Source organism: Neoarius graeffei, chromosome 25, assembly GCF_027579695.1.
Source record: "Neoarius graeffei isolate fNeoGra1 chromosome 25, fNeoGra1.pri, whole genome shotgun sequence".
NCBI classification, from domain to species: domain Eukaryota; kingdom Metazoa; phylum Chordata; class Actinopteri; order Siluriformes; family Ariidae; genus Neoarius; species Neoarius graeffei.
Window position 1 is genome coordinate 4704204 of NC_083593.1, and position 19165 is coordinate 4723368.

General features: G+C 41.6%; 3 protein-coding genes across 6 annotated transcripts in view; 2 read left to right on the forward strand and 1 right to left on the reverse strand.

The window, feature by feature from the left end:
- Window positions 1-278: 278 nt before the first annotated feature.
- atg101 (autophagy related 101) lies at window positions 279-10694 on the reverse strand. Its single transcript, XM_060909179.1, has 2 exons — window positions 9693-10694; window positions 279-916 (listed from the first exon to the last, which is right to left on the reverse strand). Exons 1-2 carry the CDS (start codon window positions 9942-9944, stop codon window positions 512-514), a joined length of 657 nt encoding a protein of 218 aa, XP_060765162.1. The 5' UTR covers window positions 9945-10694; the 3' UTR covers window positions 279-511.
- rad51c (RAD51 paralog C) lies at window positions 10304-18134 on the forward strand. 4 transcript variants are annotated; one of them, XM_060909178.1, is made up of 9 exons: window positions 10304-11029; window positions 11481-11724; window positions 12089-12246; window positions 12457-12590; window positions 13544-13675; window positions 14083-14149; window positions 14418-14478; window positions 14872-14932; window positions 17997-18134. In XM_060909178.1, the coding sequence occupies exons 1-9, from the start codon at window positions 10909-10911 to the stop codon at window positions 18033-18035; spliced, it is 1017 nt and encodes a 338-aa protein (XP_060765161.1). In that variant the 5' UTR covers window positions 10304-10908; the 3' UTR covers window positions 18036-18134. The 4 variants fall into 4 exon arrangements, 3 of the variants coding, with proteins under 3 accessions (XP_060765161.1, XP_060765159.1, XP_060765160.1); XM_060909176.1 differs by lacking the exon at window positions 17997-18134 and adding an exon at window positions 15431-16611; XM_060909177.1 differs by lacking the exon at window positions 17997-18134 and adding an exon at window positions 15431-16611 and having other exon boundaries at window positions 11484-11724.
- Window positions 18057-19165, forward strand: part of ppm1e (protein phosphatase, Mg2+/Mn2+ dependent, 1E) — a 39882-nt gene continuing 38773 nt past the window's right edge. Inside the window, exon 1 of the mRNA XM_060909174.1 lies at window positions 18057-18333. Within this exon, the coding sequence (XP_060765157.1) occupies window positions 18152-18333 (182 nt within the window). The 5' untranslated portion in view covers window positions 18057-18151. The remainder of the gene's footprint in view (window positions 18334-19165) is intronic.

Genomic DNA, 19165 nt, shown 5'->3' on the forward strand with positions numbered 1-19165 from the left:
ATTCTATAAATTTGTTCTGTGGCAGGTTTATTTTGTGTTGAGTGATTATTTTTTCTCCTCCCCTGCTGTTTAACTGCTTGCTTTCTAAAATAAAGTGACTCTGATCAGCAGGTCGCAGAGTGGAATCATTCAATCATCTCAGTCTTTAGTGTCAAATTGAAATAAGAACATCATCCAGTTGTATTAAATAGAAGACGCCCCCCAGCAAAAAGCCCTGAACCGGCAGTTTTGATTCCAGACTTTCACATCAGTCAGTCAATAATCCATCAGACACCGAATATTTTTACACAATTTCAGTTTTATTCTGAAAAAAGGATCAGGATGTTTTTCCACTGTACAAAACTAAACATCAGGATTTAGTAGTAGGATTTGTTTTACGCTGTACAGGACAGAAAATCAGCTCGAACTTCACATGATCATGCAGATATGGAGAGACAGATTTACAACAGTTAAAGTGTCAGTGTGTGTGTGTTTTAGTGAACTGACTCATTAACAGGGCTTTATGACCTTGTTATAACGCCAGCGTATCTTTGATGAGCCTCCTCATGGTGGTGCTCACCGATGTCCCAAGAGAATCCGTAATCTGGTACGTGATCTTGTACAGATACGGCTGGACGTCCTTCAAACTCATGTCAAACACGTTGTCCACCTCGGACTGCGTTGGCATCTTGGGCAGGTACTCATGCCGATTGATGACCTCTACGATGTTGATGACCTTCTCACCAAGCTTCTCGCCCACTTTCTCCCGGCAGATCTGACGCTCCTGTTCGTTGGCCAGGTTCACCACGTTCACCTTGATGGTCCACACCTCCCACGGGATGCACTCATCTGAGAACGGCCAGCGCGACTTCTTCTTCTGATAGAACTCCAGAGAGATCTGGCCCATTCCGTCACTGCCCGAGTTCCCGAGCGCATCCTGGAGAAGAAAGGAGGGGGGAAAAAAAAAAAAGTGCTTGATGCGAGAACAGCATTTTGGAAAGGAAAGAAGGTTGCTCTCCGAAGTCCAGGTTAATTCCAGTCTATGATCAGGTTCAGGAGATATGAATCATGGGTGAGCGAGTTGACTCTTTTGAACTGGCTCTTTTAGAGGTATTGGTGAGCCGAGTCAAATGAAACAAATCACCTAAAAAGATCTGGAATTCCTCTTATTAATCAGATCAAAGGTTTTCAACCTGGGAGATATTTTTACAGCAACCATTACTTATATTGTAGTTTTATGCATATAAACTTGACTTATTTAAATAATATCCATTCAGCTAGCGCGATACTGAACGAGTTGAAGGTAAGTATTCCAAGCTGAATGAAATACATCTGATATACCACAAAACAAGCCATTATTATTATTATTATTATTATAATACATACACGTTCCTTTCGGGTGTTCAATGTGTCTCTTTCAAAATTCTCAATTTTCCATATTTAACAAAGCAAACCTGGCGGCCATCTTTGTTTACAAATTGTCACAGCTGCTTGCTAGCGTGGAAGTTTTACATCTCTGACGTGTGACATGTTGTCTTGACAACCGTGCAATATCGTAAACTATATTCAACGCTCATTCTCCACTGTGTAGAGTGATGTAATACACGTAGGATAAGCGATATGCTAACAATATTGCATGCTATCGAACCAAATGAATTAAACCTGCTAAAAGGGAATAGAACACATGCTTTTAATCCATCAAAAAAGTGTGCTGTATGGATATAGATAATTAATTAATAAAAATAACGTGTTGCCAGGCAAAACAAATCTCGCCCAGTAGCACTCATGATGAATATGAAGGAAGATATCTGTCGATTACTTTCTGATACTATAAAGTTATCACGAGGTTTTTCTTATTTGGTTTCTAGTTCTGAAGTTTATCAAGAAATAGAATGGGGACTCGAACTTGATCCGGATAAGTGCTGATTGGTTACAAACGCTGTGTCCTAAATCACTCACTCGTTCACTACACCCTACTCACTATATAGGAAATTACTATACAGAGGACTATAGTGAGCTCACTGATTAAATGATAAAACTACTTCTTTGCCGTGGCACTACTTTTCATGATGCATTGTGAGATACTTTGAGTGCACTATACATTCAGATAGCACTACAAAATGGCGACATCTCTCATCGATGCAATTATGTGCAATAATATAGGCCTTAAACTATTTTTATGCATACTTATGTTATTTATATGTGTGTGTGTGAGTATATATATATATATCACACACACACACAGGGTGCGATTTGTCAAAAAACCAGAAGGGGGGATTTTTTTTTTTAATCATGAAACGTCACAAAATTAAGGTAACAATAGGCTAACAGCTCAATAACATCCAATGATATCAAATGAGGGGTGGCACGGTGGTGTAGTGGTTAGCGCTGTCGCCTCACAGCAAGAAGGTCCTGGGTTCGAGCCCCATGGCCGGTGAGGGCCTTTGTGTGTGGAGTTTGCATGTTCTCCCCGTGTCCGTGTGGGTTTCCTCCGGGTGCTCCGGTTTCCCCCACAGTCCAAAGACATGCAGGTTAGGTTAACTGGTGACTCTAAATTGACCGTAGGTGTGAATGTGAGTGTGAATGGTTGTCTATGTCTATGTGTCAGCCCTGTGATGACCTGGCGACTTGTCCAGGGTGTACCCCGCCTTTCGGCCGTAGTCAGCTGGGATAGGCTCCAGCTTGCCTGCGACCCTGTAGAAGGATAAAGCGGCTAGAGATAATGGATGGATGGATGGATGATATCAAATGAATAACACTAAATGAAAATGAACACTAAACCAGAGATAGTAAATTCATCTTCCTATCTCTCTGACTAAATACACGAACACTAACACACGACAAAGTTCGCATTGCTTGTCGCGTTGCTGTGATGTTTCTCTCCCTCCGGATTAAATGGACAGTGACTCGAAAATCACTGAAATACATGAATACTAAATGAACAGTTTGCTCTGATGGCGCAGTTCATGTGGCCTTTTCTGCTTTCCCGTCGGTGCGCTATCCGCCGCGTTTCGCCCTTCTTTAATCCACATTTCTGTGAATTTCTCAGCAGGGAAGGAACGCACGTCTGACCCATTGACAGCGAGGAAAAGAAGGCTGTCAGTGTGGATACATTCATTCTGTTGCACTCATCAGTAAGGATGTGATTCATGGCGCTGAATCCACGTTCACACTCTGATTATCTACAATGTATCTATTTGCTGGGGATGTTCGTAGGGTTGCCAACTTTCTCATATCCAAATGAGGGACACTTTGTTCCGGGTGCGGACAAGTACCGGTACAGGCCCTGTACACGCACCCCAGCGCCCCAAAACAGTTACAGTACCGAATCGCCTTTAGGTGAGGGTTTCAAATGTAGGCCACTACAAATTCATTTCTAAAATAGAGCTTTTAAAAATTAATAGACCAATTAATGGATATTTTTAAGTAACTTAATGCAAAATAAACAATTCTAATATTATTGTCTCATTTTTCTCTTTTAAACTTTGGCCAAATAATTCATCAGGCCATATTTATGAAGGCAATGTCATAAACTGAAAAATGATTTGCTGTAGCTGTAAAACCCTGATATTTGCTTAATTGTCCATTTGAAAACCCTAAGAACCTTCTGCAATGCTTCATAGCAGAAGAAGAAGAGAGAAAGACATCACAAAGGCAGGAGTGAGGCAGAAAAGCTCCCCTACTATAGGCTGAGGTCTATCCTGTTTCGGAAGGTTTTTTTTTTTTAAGCTATCTGCTATCCTTATCGAACAGTTAGGCTGTATCCACTGGCTGCACCATCTGCTCTAGTTTAATTTGATGCCTATTTTGTCAGTATAGCTTAAAAATTCAGGATATGGCAACAGTGAATGGTTTTAAATCGCAGATGACCGCGACTCGCGGTAATAGCGCTTCTCACAGCAATTACGCGATTTACACCACAGAATTGGAGTGAGGGGCAGGATCTGTCCCTGACGGGACAAATTAAAATTACCCAAAAAACGGGATGTCCCGCCCAATACGGGACGGTTGGCAACCCTAGACGTTCATGAACATCAAAGCTGCCACTTCGGGTCATTTTGAAAGTGAGTTCAATGTAGACCATAGAAAACTGTGTCACAACATGCCTGTCATGTCAACTTTTTTTTTGGTTTGTTTGTTTTATTGACGGGGTTGTCCCCGAGGATTTTTTTTTCAGCAGAGATAAAAACCAGAGGGGGGGGATGATCCCCACCATCCCCCCCAGCAAATCACACCCTGTGTGTGTGTGTGTATATATATATATATATATATATATATATATACACACACACATACACACACAGAGTCTACCTGTAATGTGCAATTTTTCTGAGCCTCTCAATAAGGCAATATTTCTATACTTTTTCACGGTAGCCCTCTGTATTTAATCCTTCGTTTGTCTAATTTTTATTTCAGTTTTATTTGTTATCTGTTTGACTTTTTCTTGCTACTGTAACACGTGAATTTCCCTGATGTTGGATAAATAAAGTGAATCTAATCTAATCTAGTCCACTACACTCTAAAAAATAAAGGTGCTTCAGTGGTTCTTCAAATCTCTGGATGGTTCCACGGAGAGTCAAAACTCTGTGATGAACCATTACATTATGCGAAAGGTTCTTCACATTGGAAATGGTTCTTCAGAGCCTGGCATTCTCTTACCATTTGCTGGTCAATGCACATACAGTGGTGCTTGAAAGTTTGTGAACCCTTTAGAATTTTCTATATTTCTGCATAAATATGACCTAAAACATCATCAGATTTTCACGCAAGTCCTAAAAGTAGATAAAGAGAACCCAGTTAAACAAATGAGACAAAAATATTATACTTGGTCATTGATTTATTGAGGAAAATTATCCAATATTACATATCTGTGAGTGGCAAAAGTATGTGAACCTTTGCTTTCAGTATCTGGTGCGACTCCCTTGTGCAGCAATAACTGCAACTCAACGTTTGCGGTAACTGTTGATCAGTCCTGCACACCGGCTTGGAGGAATTTTAGCCCGTTCCTCCGTACAGAACAGCTTCAACTCTGGGATGTTGGTGGGTTTCCTCACATGAACTGCTCGCTTCAGGTCCTTCCACAACATTTCTATTGGATTAAGGTCAGGACTTTTGACTTGGCCATTCCAGAACATTAACTTTATTCTTCTTTAACCATTCTTTGGTAGAACGACTTGTGTGCTTAGGGTCGTTGTCTTGCTGCATGACCCACCTTCTCTTGAGATTCAGTTCATGGACAGATGTCCTGACATTTTCCTTTAGAATTCGCTGGTATAATTCAGAATTCATTGTTCCATCAATGGGGCGGCACAGTGGTGTAGTGGTTAGTGCTGTCGCCTCACAGCAAGAAGGTCCTGGGTTCGAGCCCCGGGGCCGGCGAGGGCCTTTCTGTGTGGAGTTTGCATGTTCTCCCCGTGTCCGCGTGGGTTTCCTCCGGGTGCTCCGGTTTCCCCCACAGTCCAAAGACATGCAGGTTAGGTTAACTGGTGACTCTAAATTGACCGTAGGTGTGAATGTGAGTGTGAATGGTTGTCTGTGTCTATGTGTCAGCCCTGTGATGACCTGGCGACTTGTCCAGGGTGTACCCCGCCTTTCGCCCGTAGTCAGCTGGGATAGGCTCCAGCTTGCCTGCGACCCTGTAGAAGGATAAAGCGGCTAGAGATAATGAATGAATGAATGAATGTTCCATCAATGATGGCAATCTGTCCTGGCCCAGATGCAGCAAAACAGGCCCAAGCCATGATACTACCACCACCATGTTTCACAGATGGGATAAGGTTCTTATGCTGGAATGCAGTGTTTTCCTTTCTCCAAACATAACGCTTCTCATTTAAACCCAAAAGTCCTATTTTGGTCTCATCTGTCCACAAAACATTTTCCCAATAGCCTTCTGGCTTGTCCATATGATCTTTAGCAAACTGCAAACAAGCAGCAACATTCTTTTTGGACAGCAGTGGCTTTCTCCTTGCATCCCTGTCATGCACACCATTGTTGTTCAGTGTTCTCCTCATGGTGGACTCATGAACAATTAACATTAGCCAATGTGAGAGAGGCCTTCAGTTGCTTAGAAGTTACCCTGGGGTCCTTTGGGACCTTGCTGACTAATACATGCCTTGCTCTTGGAGTGATCTTTGTTGATGGACCACTCCTGGGGAGGGTAACAATGGTCTTAAATTTCTTCCATTTGTACACAATCTGTCTGACTGTGGATTGGTGGAATCCAAACTCTTTAGGGATGATTTTGTATCCTTTTCCAGTCTGATGAGCATCAACAAGACTTTTTCTGAGGTCCTCAGAAATCTCCTTTGTTTGTGCCATGATACACTTCCACAAACATGTGTTGTGAAGATCAGACTTTGATAGATCCCTGTTCTTTAAATAAAACAGGGTGCCCACTCACACCTGATTGTCATCCCATTGATTGAAAACACCTGACTCTAATTTCACCTTCAAATTAACTGCTAATCCTAGAGGTTCACATACTTTTGCCACTCACAGATATGTAATATTGGATCATTTTCCTCAATAAATAAATGACCAAGTATAATAATTTTTTCTCATTTGTTTAACTGGGTTCTCTTTATCTACTTTTAGGACTTGTGTGAAAATCTGATGATGTTTTAGGTCATATTTATTCAGAAATATAGAAAACTCTAAAGGGTTCACAAACTTTTAAGCACCACTGTAGGCTATGTTTACACAAATCTGTCTTCACTGCTCAGACAAATGGTTTAAATGGTTCTTTAAAGAACTGTTGCATGAACGGTTCTTTGAAGCCCTGAAAAAAGGTTCTTCTATGGCATCACCCTGAAGAACCGGTACTGGCCCCATTATTTTTTAGAGTGCATGTAGTGAGTGATTTGGGACACAGGAGAACTTTTGCTATCGTTACACTCATTCTTACATATGTTCTTGTGTACTATAGTAATACTTATGCGCATGTGCAGTGTGCTACCGTTACACTCATTCTTACATCCTCACAACGCAATCTCAACTGTTCATATCGCAAGATCACAATTCACCGTTCTGGTGATGCGCATGCACAACTGTTAGATTCTTACAGCATGATGACATCGTGGCTATCGCCTCTATAGACCCCTTTCACTGACGTCACCCGAAACCGGAAGTAAACAAACCCTGCGCCATATTGGAAGACCAACAAACTCGTGATTAGGGGGAAATAACGGCAGCGCGCGGTATTTGAACCCACGAGGCACTTGGATCATCAAAAACCTACAATGGTAAACTTTTGTGTTGTGTTAGGGTGTTCTAACAAAGCTGATGGGAAAGGTGAAAAGAAGGCTTTCTACAGAATACCAGCTGTGATTGAGACACAAGCAAACCAAGGAGCTTTCTGCCAGGAGACAGCGAGAGCATTTAGCTGCTTTATGCAGAGCGGATCTGAATACTTCTTGTCTACAACAGTACAGAATATGTTCAGACCATTTTGTTACTGGTAAGTCACTAGGCTAGAGTGTTGTAGAACATTTTTTTAAATGTTTACTGAATAAAAACATCCTTAATTTTATCACATTTATGTTATGTATTTCATTTCTCTCTTTTGTTTTAATTTTCCTCCCTCCATCCCGCTTTGGATTTTAAATATAGTTTTTCCCCCCATGTCCAAATAATTCAAATATGTATAAATAAAAAGAGATAAGTAGTAAATTAAAAATAAATTATGAAATAAAAAAAATCCATAACAGCATGAATACAGATTGCAATAGTGGTCAAGTGCTATAATTTTTTTAACATGATAGTGGAGAATTTCATTTAATCTGCACTGATTATTATATGAAATATAAATGAACAAATTCTGAACAGGTCTTTCATAGAATGGAACAACTGTTAATGTAGTAAACACTGTTAACATGTTAATAAAAGAAAATGTGCTGCTACATTTCAGGTGTAGTTTGTTTTATGTATGTATGTACTTGCATAGATGTGTACTTGGTCTTCCAATATGGCGCCCTAACAAAATCTCGCGGTGTGGTGACGTCACGCGAAAGGTAGTAGCCACAAAAACCTTGACCATGACCAGATGACCCTCAAAATGTTGGAGGTTCTATCTGAGACCAATGCCCATCTATCCTGAAAGTTTCATGAAGGTTGGTCCAGCTGTTTTCCCGGAATACCGTTAAACAAACAAACCCCACAGAAAACAATACCTCGCCCCCTGGTGGACTCTGTCCCGGGTGAGGTGGTAATAATAACAACAACAAGACTGTCAGTGATGGCGTAGCTCACTCTGACCCCGTCTAGTCCAGAAGGAACGATCTAAAGTGGGCCACCTTGCACAATAAATGTTGCAAGCTATATACACTATACACAAGCTATATATAGAAGCGATATCCACCCTAGGAATACTGACCTATTTATCAGAAAGAATCCAAAATGGCGAGGAATTGACTGAGAAGAAGCCATTTTTGTTGAACTTATTTAGTCCATAACTTCATTAATAATTGTAATGAAGCAAATCTGGGTAGAAGTTATATGCACCCTAGGTACCCCTACCTTCAAACTGGAAAGAATCAAAATCAGTGAAGAATTGAGAGAGAGAAAAGAAGTGATGTGTGTGGAAACTGCTCATTAGAGATTGATTGATTAATTACTCCATATCTTCATTATTAATTGCAATTATGCAAATTTGGGTAGAAGCTATCTATATGCACCCCAGGCAGACCTACCTTCCTGCCAAAAAGAATAAAAATCGGTGAAGAATTGAGAGAGAAGCAGCGACTTTCGTGAAATGTGGACGAGGCTGGGCGGACGCCAGACAACAGGATGGCATAAACTCATCGCCTGCTGGCCAGATGAGCTGCTAATAATAATAATAATAATAATAATAATAATAATAATAAAGTCAAATCATTTACATTTAGACTTTCATTAGCCTTCATTCAATCTGATCCAGAGTCGAAGTGAAAATCTGATTCGATGATAAACAATAGCGTTTGTTTATAATCCAGTATTTTACAGATTATCTGCACTTTGCGCTCCACAGTGATTGGCATAAAATGGGCTTTAAACTCATGAAAATGTGGAGTGATGTGAAATGTAGGGGCGGCACGGTGGTGTAGTGGTTAGCGCTGTCGCCTCACAGCAAGAAGGTCCGGGTTCGAGCCCCGTGGCCGGCGAGGGCCTTTCTGTGTGGAGTTTGCATGTTCTCCCCGTGTCCGCGTGGGTTTCCTCCGGGTGCTCCGGTTTCCCCCACAGTCCAAAGACATGCAGGTTAGGTTAACTGGTGACTCTAAATTGAGCGTAGGTGTGAATGTGAGTGTGAATGGTTGTCTGTGTCTCTGTGTCAGCCCTGTGATGACCTGGCGACTTGTCCAGGGTGTACCCCGCCTTTCGCCCGTAGTCAGCTGGGATAGGATCCAGCTTGCCTGCGACCCTGTAGAACAGGATAAAGCGGCTAGAGATAATGAGATGAGATGTGAAATGTAATGTGAACGAGACTGAACCCAAGTGTTTGCTGTCATTTATGTGATTGAGACCTGATGATGAGTGACACACAATCCCAGTCCCATCACTCCAGAGCCTGTGGTTACACACTCACTGAGGAGTTTTCCCCCTTCTGTATCACGAGCGGAACCAAACTCCGTGTGTGTGTGTAAACAGACTTGGCCAATAAACCGGATTCGGATATGGAAAGAGTGCGCGTGCTGTGTGGATGGTTGTATTTGTGTCGGTTTGTGTTTACAGTACCGCACCTTAAACTCGGTCACTGTTTTCCTGATCACGCGCTCGAGCTCGTCCGATGAAACCCGCACAAAGGTGAAGTCGATGAAGTCGCAGTCCACGTCCTGAGTGCCCACCGTGCCCATGCAGTACGTCCCCTCCTTCTTATAGTGGAACTTGCCGGTGCTGCGGTGCAGGAGGATGGTGTGCAACAGCGCCGCCATGGCCTCATCCACCTGCCGGGCCTCCAGAGACACCTCCAACACCTCCGAGCGGCAGTTCATCCCCGACACTCACTACACACTCTGCCAGGGCTGTGCGCTCACAATCCCTTTATTAACCCCCGGAGGGAAATTCAAATGTGGTCTGATCCTGGATCAGCTCCAGAACACGATGACTTCTCCCTCAACACTGAATACACAACGTTTCTAAAGCTTCTAAAATCTCTTTCGCGTTCACAAAAAGTCATACATAATAACAACCGAGGATCTGTTCATCCAGAATATTCCCTCGAACACGTCTGCGTTGTTTTTTTTCTCCCAGCAAAATGGACGCCTTCTAATACACAAAAGCGTCTTTGTTTTTCCAAATGCGCGTTTCTTTCCGAATTTGTCCCTTCTGACGTTCCGTCAGTTACGGAATGCAACGAGGGACATGCTCAATGGGGAAAAAAAGCGCGCTTCGAATTTGTTCGGACCTGTTTTGTTGTTGTTTTTAAGTTACCTTCGCGTTAGATTTACTGCTCTCCTTCATTTAATAGTTATTTAACTTCATGTCAAGGTTGTTTTTACCGGATAAAGTTGATTAATCTGGTGTAAAACCAGGAATAATAGATGTTAGCGAGCTAGTCGATGAGCAGGTTCATATTAATATTTATAATATTAATATTCTGTTGTTAAAAAACATTTCGACAGCACATAAAGATAACATCGACTTTATCTATCTATTTTTTATTATTTAAAAATCATGCTAGTCAGAGTATTTTTGTTTATCCGTCGCCCGGAAAATGAAGGGCTCTAGCGTTGTAATTATGCGGAAGTGAAATACGGAGAGCAAAAAGGGACAAAACAAAACGCGTTTGGAAATTACCGGCCTGTTGATTATAGCTATTTGTTTGTTTGTTTATTTAAGACTGCAGTGTGGTTTTGATATGTAAGAGTACTTCTGATTTAAAGATCAGGTGTGATTCTATATCATACCGATAAAAGATTAGAATTTAAGAATTCACAGAAGTGCAGTGAGAGGAATATGATGCTCAGGACGGTGTCCAGTTCTCCTTTGGCTCCTTCTGTGAAGGTCAAATTAATAAATGCTGGCTTTCACACAGCTGCAGATCTGACTGAGGTGCAGCCACTCCAGCTGTGTAAAGGTACACTGCTTCATTGCATCACTATTTACAGCTGAGAGCAATAGTTTACAAAAAAAAAAAATCACTTTATAGTGAGTTGTGTTTATCGGAGGTTCATTATAACCTTATTTATAATACTGTAGATTGTTAAAAACTCTCACTCTATTAAAATAATGAGTAACTGCTTCAAAACTCTTTTGCATTCTTTGAAGTGTAATGTGCACAAAGTATTGTCTTTTTTGCAGTTTTATTTTTATATTCTATTTTGTCCTGTTGTCTTTTCCAAAATATACTCATATTTCATTTAAAACTTTTTTTTAATGATAGATAAATTGCATAGCACATACATTTTCTTTTTTTCTGCCTTGAAACTGTGAGGGATGCAAACTTTTGCATTTGACCATCCATATGTACAGAAAGAACATATATGTTGCTGTAATAATTAATAGACGGTATGTTTTGATTCTGGCAGCAGCAGGTGTCTCTCAGGAGGAGGCTGATGAGGTGTCACGGACGCTGTGTGATGACTCGTTGCCCCTCCAGCAGAGAGCAGCGGTGCAGAGTCTCACAGCGCTGGATCTTCTGCACCAGGAGGAGACATGGGGCAGCATCGTCACGTTCTGCTCGGAGCTGGATGCTGTGCTCGGAGGCGGGGTTCCTGTGGGAAAGACCACAGAAATCTGTGGCGTCCCGGGCATCGGAAAAACCCAGCTGTGGTGAGACCTGAGCGTCGTTCTGGTTCTAATGACTGAACTTTTTAATGTTTCCTCATTTTACACACCAAATTCTGGTCCTCGGGGTCAGTCATGCAGCTTCATGAAGCCAGGATAAGGGTGTCCCGTTATTGTGCCGTTGAGGACTTTTGAGCGGTTCGGTGTAGAACTCCATAACAGTGTTTTCCTTTTGCACAGGGTTCCAAGGAGAACCTTTTGAAAGCTGAAAACCTGAATATTAATATTTAGCATGAGAATTGGGGTTAGTTAGACGAGGAAAGAGTAAAATGTGATTATTTAGGATCGTTATGAAGAATCACAGGCCTGCAGTGTGGATTTTGTGTGTGTGTGTGTGTGTGTGTGTCAGTGTGCAGCTGGCTGTAGATGTGCAGATCCCGGTGTGTTTTGGAGGACTGGGTGGTGAAGCCGTATTCATTGACACAGAGGGCGGGTTTGTGGTGCAGCGGCTGGTGGGCGTGGCCAAGGCTGCAGTGGAGCACTGCACTGCTCTGGCTGAGGACGAAGGTGTGTTTATAGTCATGTTTACATCCTTTTTCTGTTATACAACTTAAAAAAAAAAAAAGTTTTCCCTCTGGTGTACGGCTGTGAAATAAACATGTGATAGATGTGGAGTGTCCTCATGACTGTGATGTCACGTCATCACATTGCTCCTCTTCACACCATTCAGTCGAACAGTTTGGTCAGGAACTCTGGGTTGTGTGTGTCTGTTCTCAGAGCAGCAGAGAGCTTTAGAGAGCTTCACCGTGGAGAAGATCCTCTCCGGCGTCTTCCTCATCCGCTGCCTGGATCACGTGGAGCTCCTCGCCGAGCTTCACCTCCTGCCCGACTTCCTGAGGAAGCATCCACAGGTACGCAGCTTTGCACACATCTGGGGAGTCGTCATCAGAGGAATGACATGACGCCACTGGAACGATTCACAACACAAACGAAAGCACGAATCACAAGTTTCTGGCTGTGTAGAAATGAAAATAGAAGTACAGATTTTAAAAAATGTTTTTCCGTGGTCTCATTAGATATCATATCAGATTATATCATATATACAATACAGTCTAAAACTTGGACACACACACACAGGAGCAGAAGCTTCCAGAAAAAGTGAAGTTGGATGATTGTCACAATGTAATTGTTAATATTGAAAGTACAAAGCAGAGATGTTTATTATTAAAATGCCAAGCAGGTCACATCTCAACCTCAAACATAATAAAAGCCCCACAGATAAATAGACAGATGAAAAATACAGAAAATAACATTAAAAAGCCTCAAATAGAATAAAAGCCCAGTAGATAAACAAAAAAAAAATCTTAAAATCTCTTCCGGAGGTTGTGATATTCGTTGAGTGATTGGAGAGATTTTTATGAACGGATATCGGACAGGGCGGCACGGTGGTGTAGTGGTTAGCGCCATCGCCTCACAGCAAGAAAGTCTGGGTTCGAGCCCAGCGGCCGGCGAGGGCCTTTCTGTGCGGAGTTTGCATGTTCTCCCCGTGTCCGCGTGGGTTTCCTCCGGGTGCTCCGGTTTCCCCCACAGTCCAAAGACATGCAGGTTAGGTTAACTGGTGACTCTAAATTGAGCGTAGGTGTGAATGTGAGTGTGAATGGTTGTCTGTGTCTATGTGTCAGCCCTGTGATGACCTGGCGACTTGTCCAGGGTGTACCCCGCCTTTCGCCCGTAGTCAGCTGGGATAGGTTCCAGCTTGCCTGCGACCCTGTAGGACAGGATAAAGCGCCTAGAGATAATGAGATGAAATGAGATATCGGACATGTGATTATCGATTATTGAGATGATTATTATGGGATGGCAGGTGCGGCTGGTGGTGATTGACAGCGTGGCGTTCCCGTTCAGACACAATGTGGAGGATCTCTCTCACAGGACACGTCTCCTCAACGCCTTCTCACAGCAGCTCACACACTTATCAGCTCAGCATGGGCCAGCGGTAACACAAACACACTACAGACAGTGCACACGTGCAACAGATACCACACACACACTACACACATGCTGTGGAACATGAAGAGATGTGGGACAGTAAAAAGCCTCTGATGATGGAGTGTGTTCGTGTGGCATGATGGATGCTGTAAGAAGTGGGCGGGGCTTATAGCAGATCAAAACGTGGTGACTAGTGATCATGGTGTTAGCAAGGCATTAAATAACTTGAACACACAAATAGTTTGGTGAGTTTCATCTGTGCACTTGTTCTTTTCTTTAAACTCTTTGAAAATAACACACACTCAGCCGGTTAGATAACTTTACTGATCATTAAACAAATAGGTTTAATTCAATAACAGCTGTCTCTCCTTAACCTCTCTCTACACACACTTCCCTCCTGTGTGCTGCTCTCAGGTGGTGTTGACCAATCAGATGACAACGAAAGTCTCGAGCGGCCAGTCCAAGCTCGTCCCCGCTCTGGGTAATCTGCTCCTTCCTCATGGTTGATTTTCTTTAGTTTTGGCACTGGAGTGATGATCATGCTCATGTAGCTAACAAGTAGTGGAAGTGTGTAGCCTCCAGTTTTGCATTCTGCAAAGTGCACTTGCGAACAACAGGAAGTTGAGGGGTGAGTTATTAGATTGTCCAGTAGAGGGCAGTACAGATTGAAGTGTGCGTTTATCGCTTTAATTAACACTTTTATATACTGTCTGTATAACATGGTGTGTGTGTGTGTGGTTGTCCATCAGGTGAGATTTGGGGCCATGCAGCCACACAGAGACTCGTCCTGCACTGGGAAGGAGCTCAAAGGCAAGTGTGTGTGTGTATGAGTGAGATTTAGATATGCCACACAAGTGGCTGTTTTTGTGCACTCAGTAGGCAAGTGAGAAATTCTCTCTCACCCTCTCTATCACACACACACTCTCTTCTCTCTGTCTCTTACACACACACACACACACACACACCTCTCTCTCACACTCTTTTCTCCCTCTGTCTCTTACACACATACGAGCATTCCTCTCTCTCTGTTTCAGCTGTAGTTTATTTCCATCATTCTCTGTCAGGCTGCTTTTTTCCCGTCTGAGCAATAAACACTCAAGGTCATTGTGTGTGTGTATGATTGATGTGCATCAACTCTGCAGTGAATACAAAATCAGAAATACACATCGATCTGTTTCAGTTCTCTCTTTGCTCTTCCTGCAGGTTTGCATCTCTGTACAAATCATCCAGCCACAGAGACGCCACCATCCCCTACCACATCACGGTTAGTTCATAATAATTTATTATTATTATTTACTGTTGGTTTTTGGTGCCTTGCAATTAAATATGAAACAGAATATTTATAATAAAAGCACTTTCATGGTTAATAATTTGAATCTAAACCTCTGATAATCTAATGATCAAGAAAACTCACGAGAAAGTTTAACTTGCTTTGGAGATTATTTATTTCTTTGTTGTTGAATAATAAAATTGATTGGTGTGGCACTTTGACAACTAACGTTATGTTTACAAGCTCAGACGGCATATAAAAAAAACAACCCAAACCCCTTCACCAGGTCCACCAGTGCTGCTTGTCTGGTTTTTACCCTCTGAAACCTGATTGGCTGTTGTTTGATGATGCAATCACTTTTTTTTTTTTTAACATGAACACGGATTAACTCAGTACTTCAGATGGTTATGTGTTTGGAGCTGCACTGAATGTTATTAATATCAAGTGTCATGTCATGTTGTGGTGTTTTGTCCTCATTTCTCTGTGATGAAGGCTGAAGGATTCAGAGACACGAGTGTTTCAGTGTCTTCCGTCCCATCTCACAGTCCTGCAGCAGGAAGCCACAGTAAACGTCCTCGCACTGAACACTAGCACAGTTAATCTCTCTCTCTCTCACTCACACACACCCACTATTTACACAGGAACAACTGATCTACAGTCTGTCTACTGTTTAAGTGACCTGCATGTCCTCTCCAAACACTGTTCTGGATCAGAATAAAGATTTTTGTGTCATTACAAATTATTCACGTGAAATTGTAAATATTTTGTATTTACAAAAAATCAGTGGAATGCTGAATAGTGTATATGTAATGATGATTGTTTACCATTGATATACAGTTTGTATTTGATTTTAGATTTTTACCGTTCTTAGTAGTATAATTGGTTTAAATCGTTTTCAGAACACGACTTTAACAACTTGTGGCTCAGTTTAAATAAGGTTTCTGTTTGAGGAAATCATTCTTCCTGCAGGTATTAACTCTGTTTGTCTTAGATTACAGTACACTTTTAATCAGAGCAACTTACTGCAGTTTTTTATGCCTCTGTGCAGGCGACCAAAGGTCAAGGTCACTGTGACCTTGTGCGTCCTGTTCTCATGAGCACAATATTTCAAGAACACCTTAAGGGAATTTCTTCATATTTGGTGGAAATGTTCCATTGCACTCAGAGATGATCTGATGATATTTTGGTGGTAAAAGTTAAAATCACTGTGACCTTATGTATCCCATTCTCATGAATGCAATATCTCAAGAATGCCTTGAGGGAATTTCTTCAAGTTTGGATGAACTGATTAAGACTGAGTTTGGTGGTTATGAGGGTCAGTGTGACCTCATGTTCTTGGGAACATGATATATCAGGGAGGCATACAACGGCAGAGCGGTAATTTAAGTTCAATTATTTATGATTGTTGTTATTATAATAATACCAGACTGGGGTGTGTATATATATATATTTTTTGCATCATTGTTCTTGTATTTAGTTTGAAAAATATTACGTGGTTATCAAAATGTACAAATATTGTGCGGCAGGGGAATGCAAATTCTGACAAAAGTTTTGAAAAATCTTTGAGACAATATGTTATCTCAGATGTTATTTTCATTTCTCTTCTTGTTTCATTCTCTGTACAGCACTTCAGCCATTGTAAGTTGCTTTAATAAATAAATCTTGCTTACTGATCATCAGAGAGAGAGCAGAAGAGTTAAATCTCAGCCTCTGTGAAATGTGCAGCAGTTATTTTTACCCACTGGTGCTCCTCTGATGTCCTATATACACTCTCGCTGCACGACAGAGCACAGGTTTGTGGTGATGATCATGAATCCCTTGAGCCTCTTTGGGGAATCAGGGAGCTTTTCACTGCTCGTTTTCATTAAAAGCCTCACAGGACTCGAGGCATCACTCCTTCGAGGCCAATTAGCTGATGGATTTCCGTCCCTCGGATTCTTGTGAAATGCCATTAGTGAGGTGGAAGGGAAAGTAAGTCAGATCAGCAAGAAAAAGGAACATCTGAGACACTGAGTGTCTTGCTGCTGCTGTAAATGACATCCTTGTTTTGACTCATTTTTCACCTGCATGTATATTTAACACGTGTTTATTATGTTGGTGTATTGTTACTGACAAGCAGAGTACAGGGGTGCCAAAACTTTGTGCAGGGCAACGGACTATGTTTAGTGTCTGTTTTTATTCATACATTTTTGTCCTAAATGAAGTCATTTCAATAGTGACGTCATTCCTGACTCAGGCCAAACACACACAATATTTATTTATTCATTCCACAATTTAAACGCGTTTTAAAATAGTGTCTCTTACGTGCACGCGCGTCGAGACTACTCGGGTTTTACGTCATTCCGGCGCCGGAAGTAAAGTTCCTCAATTTATTTCTAATAATTCATATTTTAACACTTCTGCATATTTAAACTTTCCGGTCGTTTTTTTTTTTTAATTTTATATATTTTTGTTGTATTTTCTTTATGAACAATGATTGAATATTTTATTGTATATTTATTATAACCGCTGGCATTAAACAAAAACTCCATGTCCCATGACCACTCGCTTCTTAAGCTTAGCCTAGCTAGGGTTAGCATCTGGCTAATGTTCGCTAACTAGCAAGCTAGTTTATTTTCTCACACAGCGACATTTAAAAAAAAAAACCTTTCTGCTTTGTTAGTGTTGTAAATGGAGTTTTCTTTGTTTAGACAGTTAGCTAGCTACAGTTTATTACTCGCCTCGCTATTTAGCCTAGCTAGCTAGTACCCACTGACAGAAGGCTGGGCTAAGACCCGGATGTGAAGGCTATATCTGATTGGTTCAAATGAACCCCGCGATGCTTTAACGAAACTGGAGTAAGATTAAGACATTTCCGAAAAAAAAAAAAACAATTTAAACATTTGATGAGTCGAAACATGTCGCAGTAATCCAGATAAAATAAATCCGGTTTGTGAAGTAGTTAAGAACTGGAGCATTGAGTCCATTCAGGTACTCATTCATTCATTCATTCACCCCAAAGAAACCGGATGACGTAGTCACCCCAATGGATAACGTACTCTTTCTATTTTCTGTTTAGCCCCGCCCCATCGTATCTGACGTCACCGCTGCTCGTTAACGCGCTCTCGCGTTCACGCGCGCACCTGCAGCTTGTTCATGACTCAAACCCACAGATCCTCCTCCTCCTCTTTCTTCTCCGTCTGTGTCGTGTCTCTCCGGGAATGAGAAGGAGCGATGGCGGGCTGTGGCAGCGAGGAGAAAGCTTACCGCCGCTTCCTGGAGCTCTTTCTGCGGGAGATGCGGCCGCCGCTGCGCGAGGACTCACCTGTGCCCGCGCGCCCTTTGTCGGACTCGGTGGTGGAGGACGAGGTGGAGGGGGAATGTCTCGACCTGTGTCTGCAGCACCTGTGCAAATAGTTAAGTACCCAGCATGCCTTTCGGAATCCCTAGCCCACTTAACAGCGCACTAATTAACAAACTATATAAAGTAGTCTGAAGAACCAGCGGAGGAGATTATTATTATTATTATTATTATTAATCTCTACATAGCCTTACACAGGGAAGTGTTTTAGTAGAAGCTTCATCTTTCCAAAGGGTTATGCTCACTTTATTCAGAATCTAACTCAAACTTTTTTTTTTCTTTAAATTCCTAATGAGGGCTTTAAACTGAAATATCATCATGCATCCCTTAGTGTTAGAAATAAAGTCTACAAACTGTATTTACTGCATTCCATCTTCTACCTTTTTTTTAGTTTTTTTTTTTTATTCCACCTGTCAACTGATCTAGAGCATTCTTTCATGGCTCCAGATATGTCCCTGAAAAGATTTGTAAAGGTTTCCAGCTATGACCCGAATCCCCTTACTGGTACCGCAACAGTGACGAGCAAAAGTACCATTTGGTACCTCTAAGTTTGAGCTAATATTGTTTCCTACTACTACTACTAATAATAATAATTATCTTAAGTGTGATGCTTTGAACCTTATGTTCTGTATTGATTGCCTTTTAATTATCCTAAATAAATATAATTCATAATCTTATGACCTTGAAAGAGATCCGGACTATTTGTTTCTGGTTTTTTTTAAAGCTTTATCCTAAACACTGTTTACGGTACATGACTGGACTGTAAATCTGTTGTAACAACCTTTCCTAGTTTATGGAACTGTTCACATGAACAGATTGACTTGCCATGTCATTGATCAAAATCGTGCCATTAAAAGAAGGTTCGAGTGTCTGTTCAGGACCGCACG

Excerpts from the sequence above, each read along its gene's own strand:
- atg101 (XM_060909179.1), bottom strand. The coding sequence starts at position 9,944 with ATGAACTGCCGCTCGGAGGTGTTGGAGGTGTCTCTGGAGGCCCGGCAG. Across the intron at positions 917-9,692 it reads AAACAGTGACCGAGTTTAAG|GATGCGCTCGGGAACTCGGG; the intron begins GTGCGGTACTGT and ends TTTCTTCTCCAG.
- rad51c (XM_060909176.1), top strand. The coding sequence starts at position 10,909 with ATGATGCTCAGGACGGTGTCCAGTTCTCCTTTGGCTCCTTCTGTGAAG. Across the intron at positions 11,030-11,480 it reads GCCACTCCAGCTGTGTAAAG|CAGCAGGTGTCTCTCAGGAG; the intron begins GTACACTGCTTC and ends TGATTCTGGCAG. Across the intron at positions 14,933-15,430 it reads CCATCCCCTACCACATCACG|GCTGAAGGATTCAGAGACAC; the intron begins GTTAGTTCATAA and ends TCTGTGATGAAG.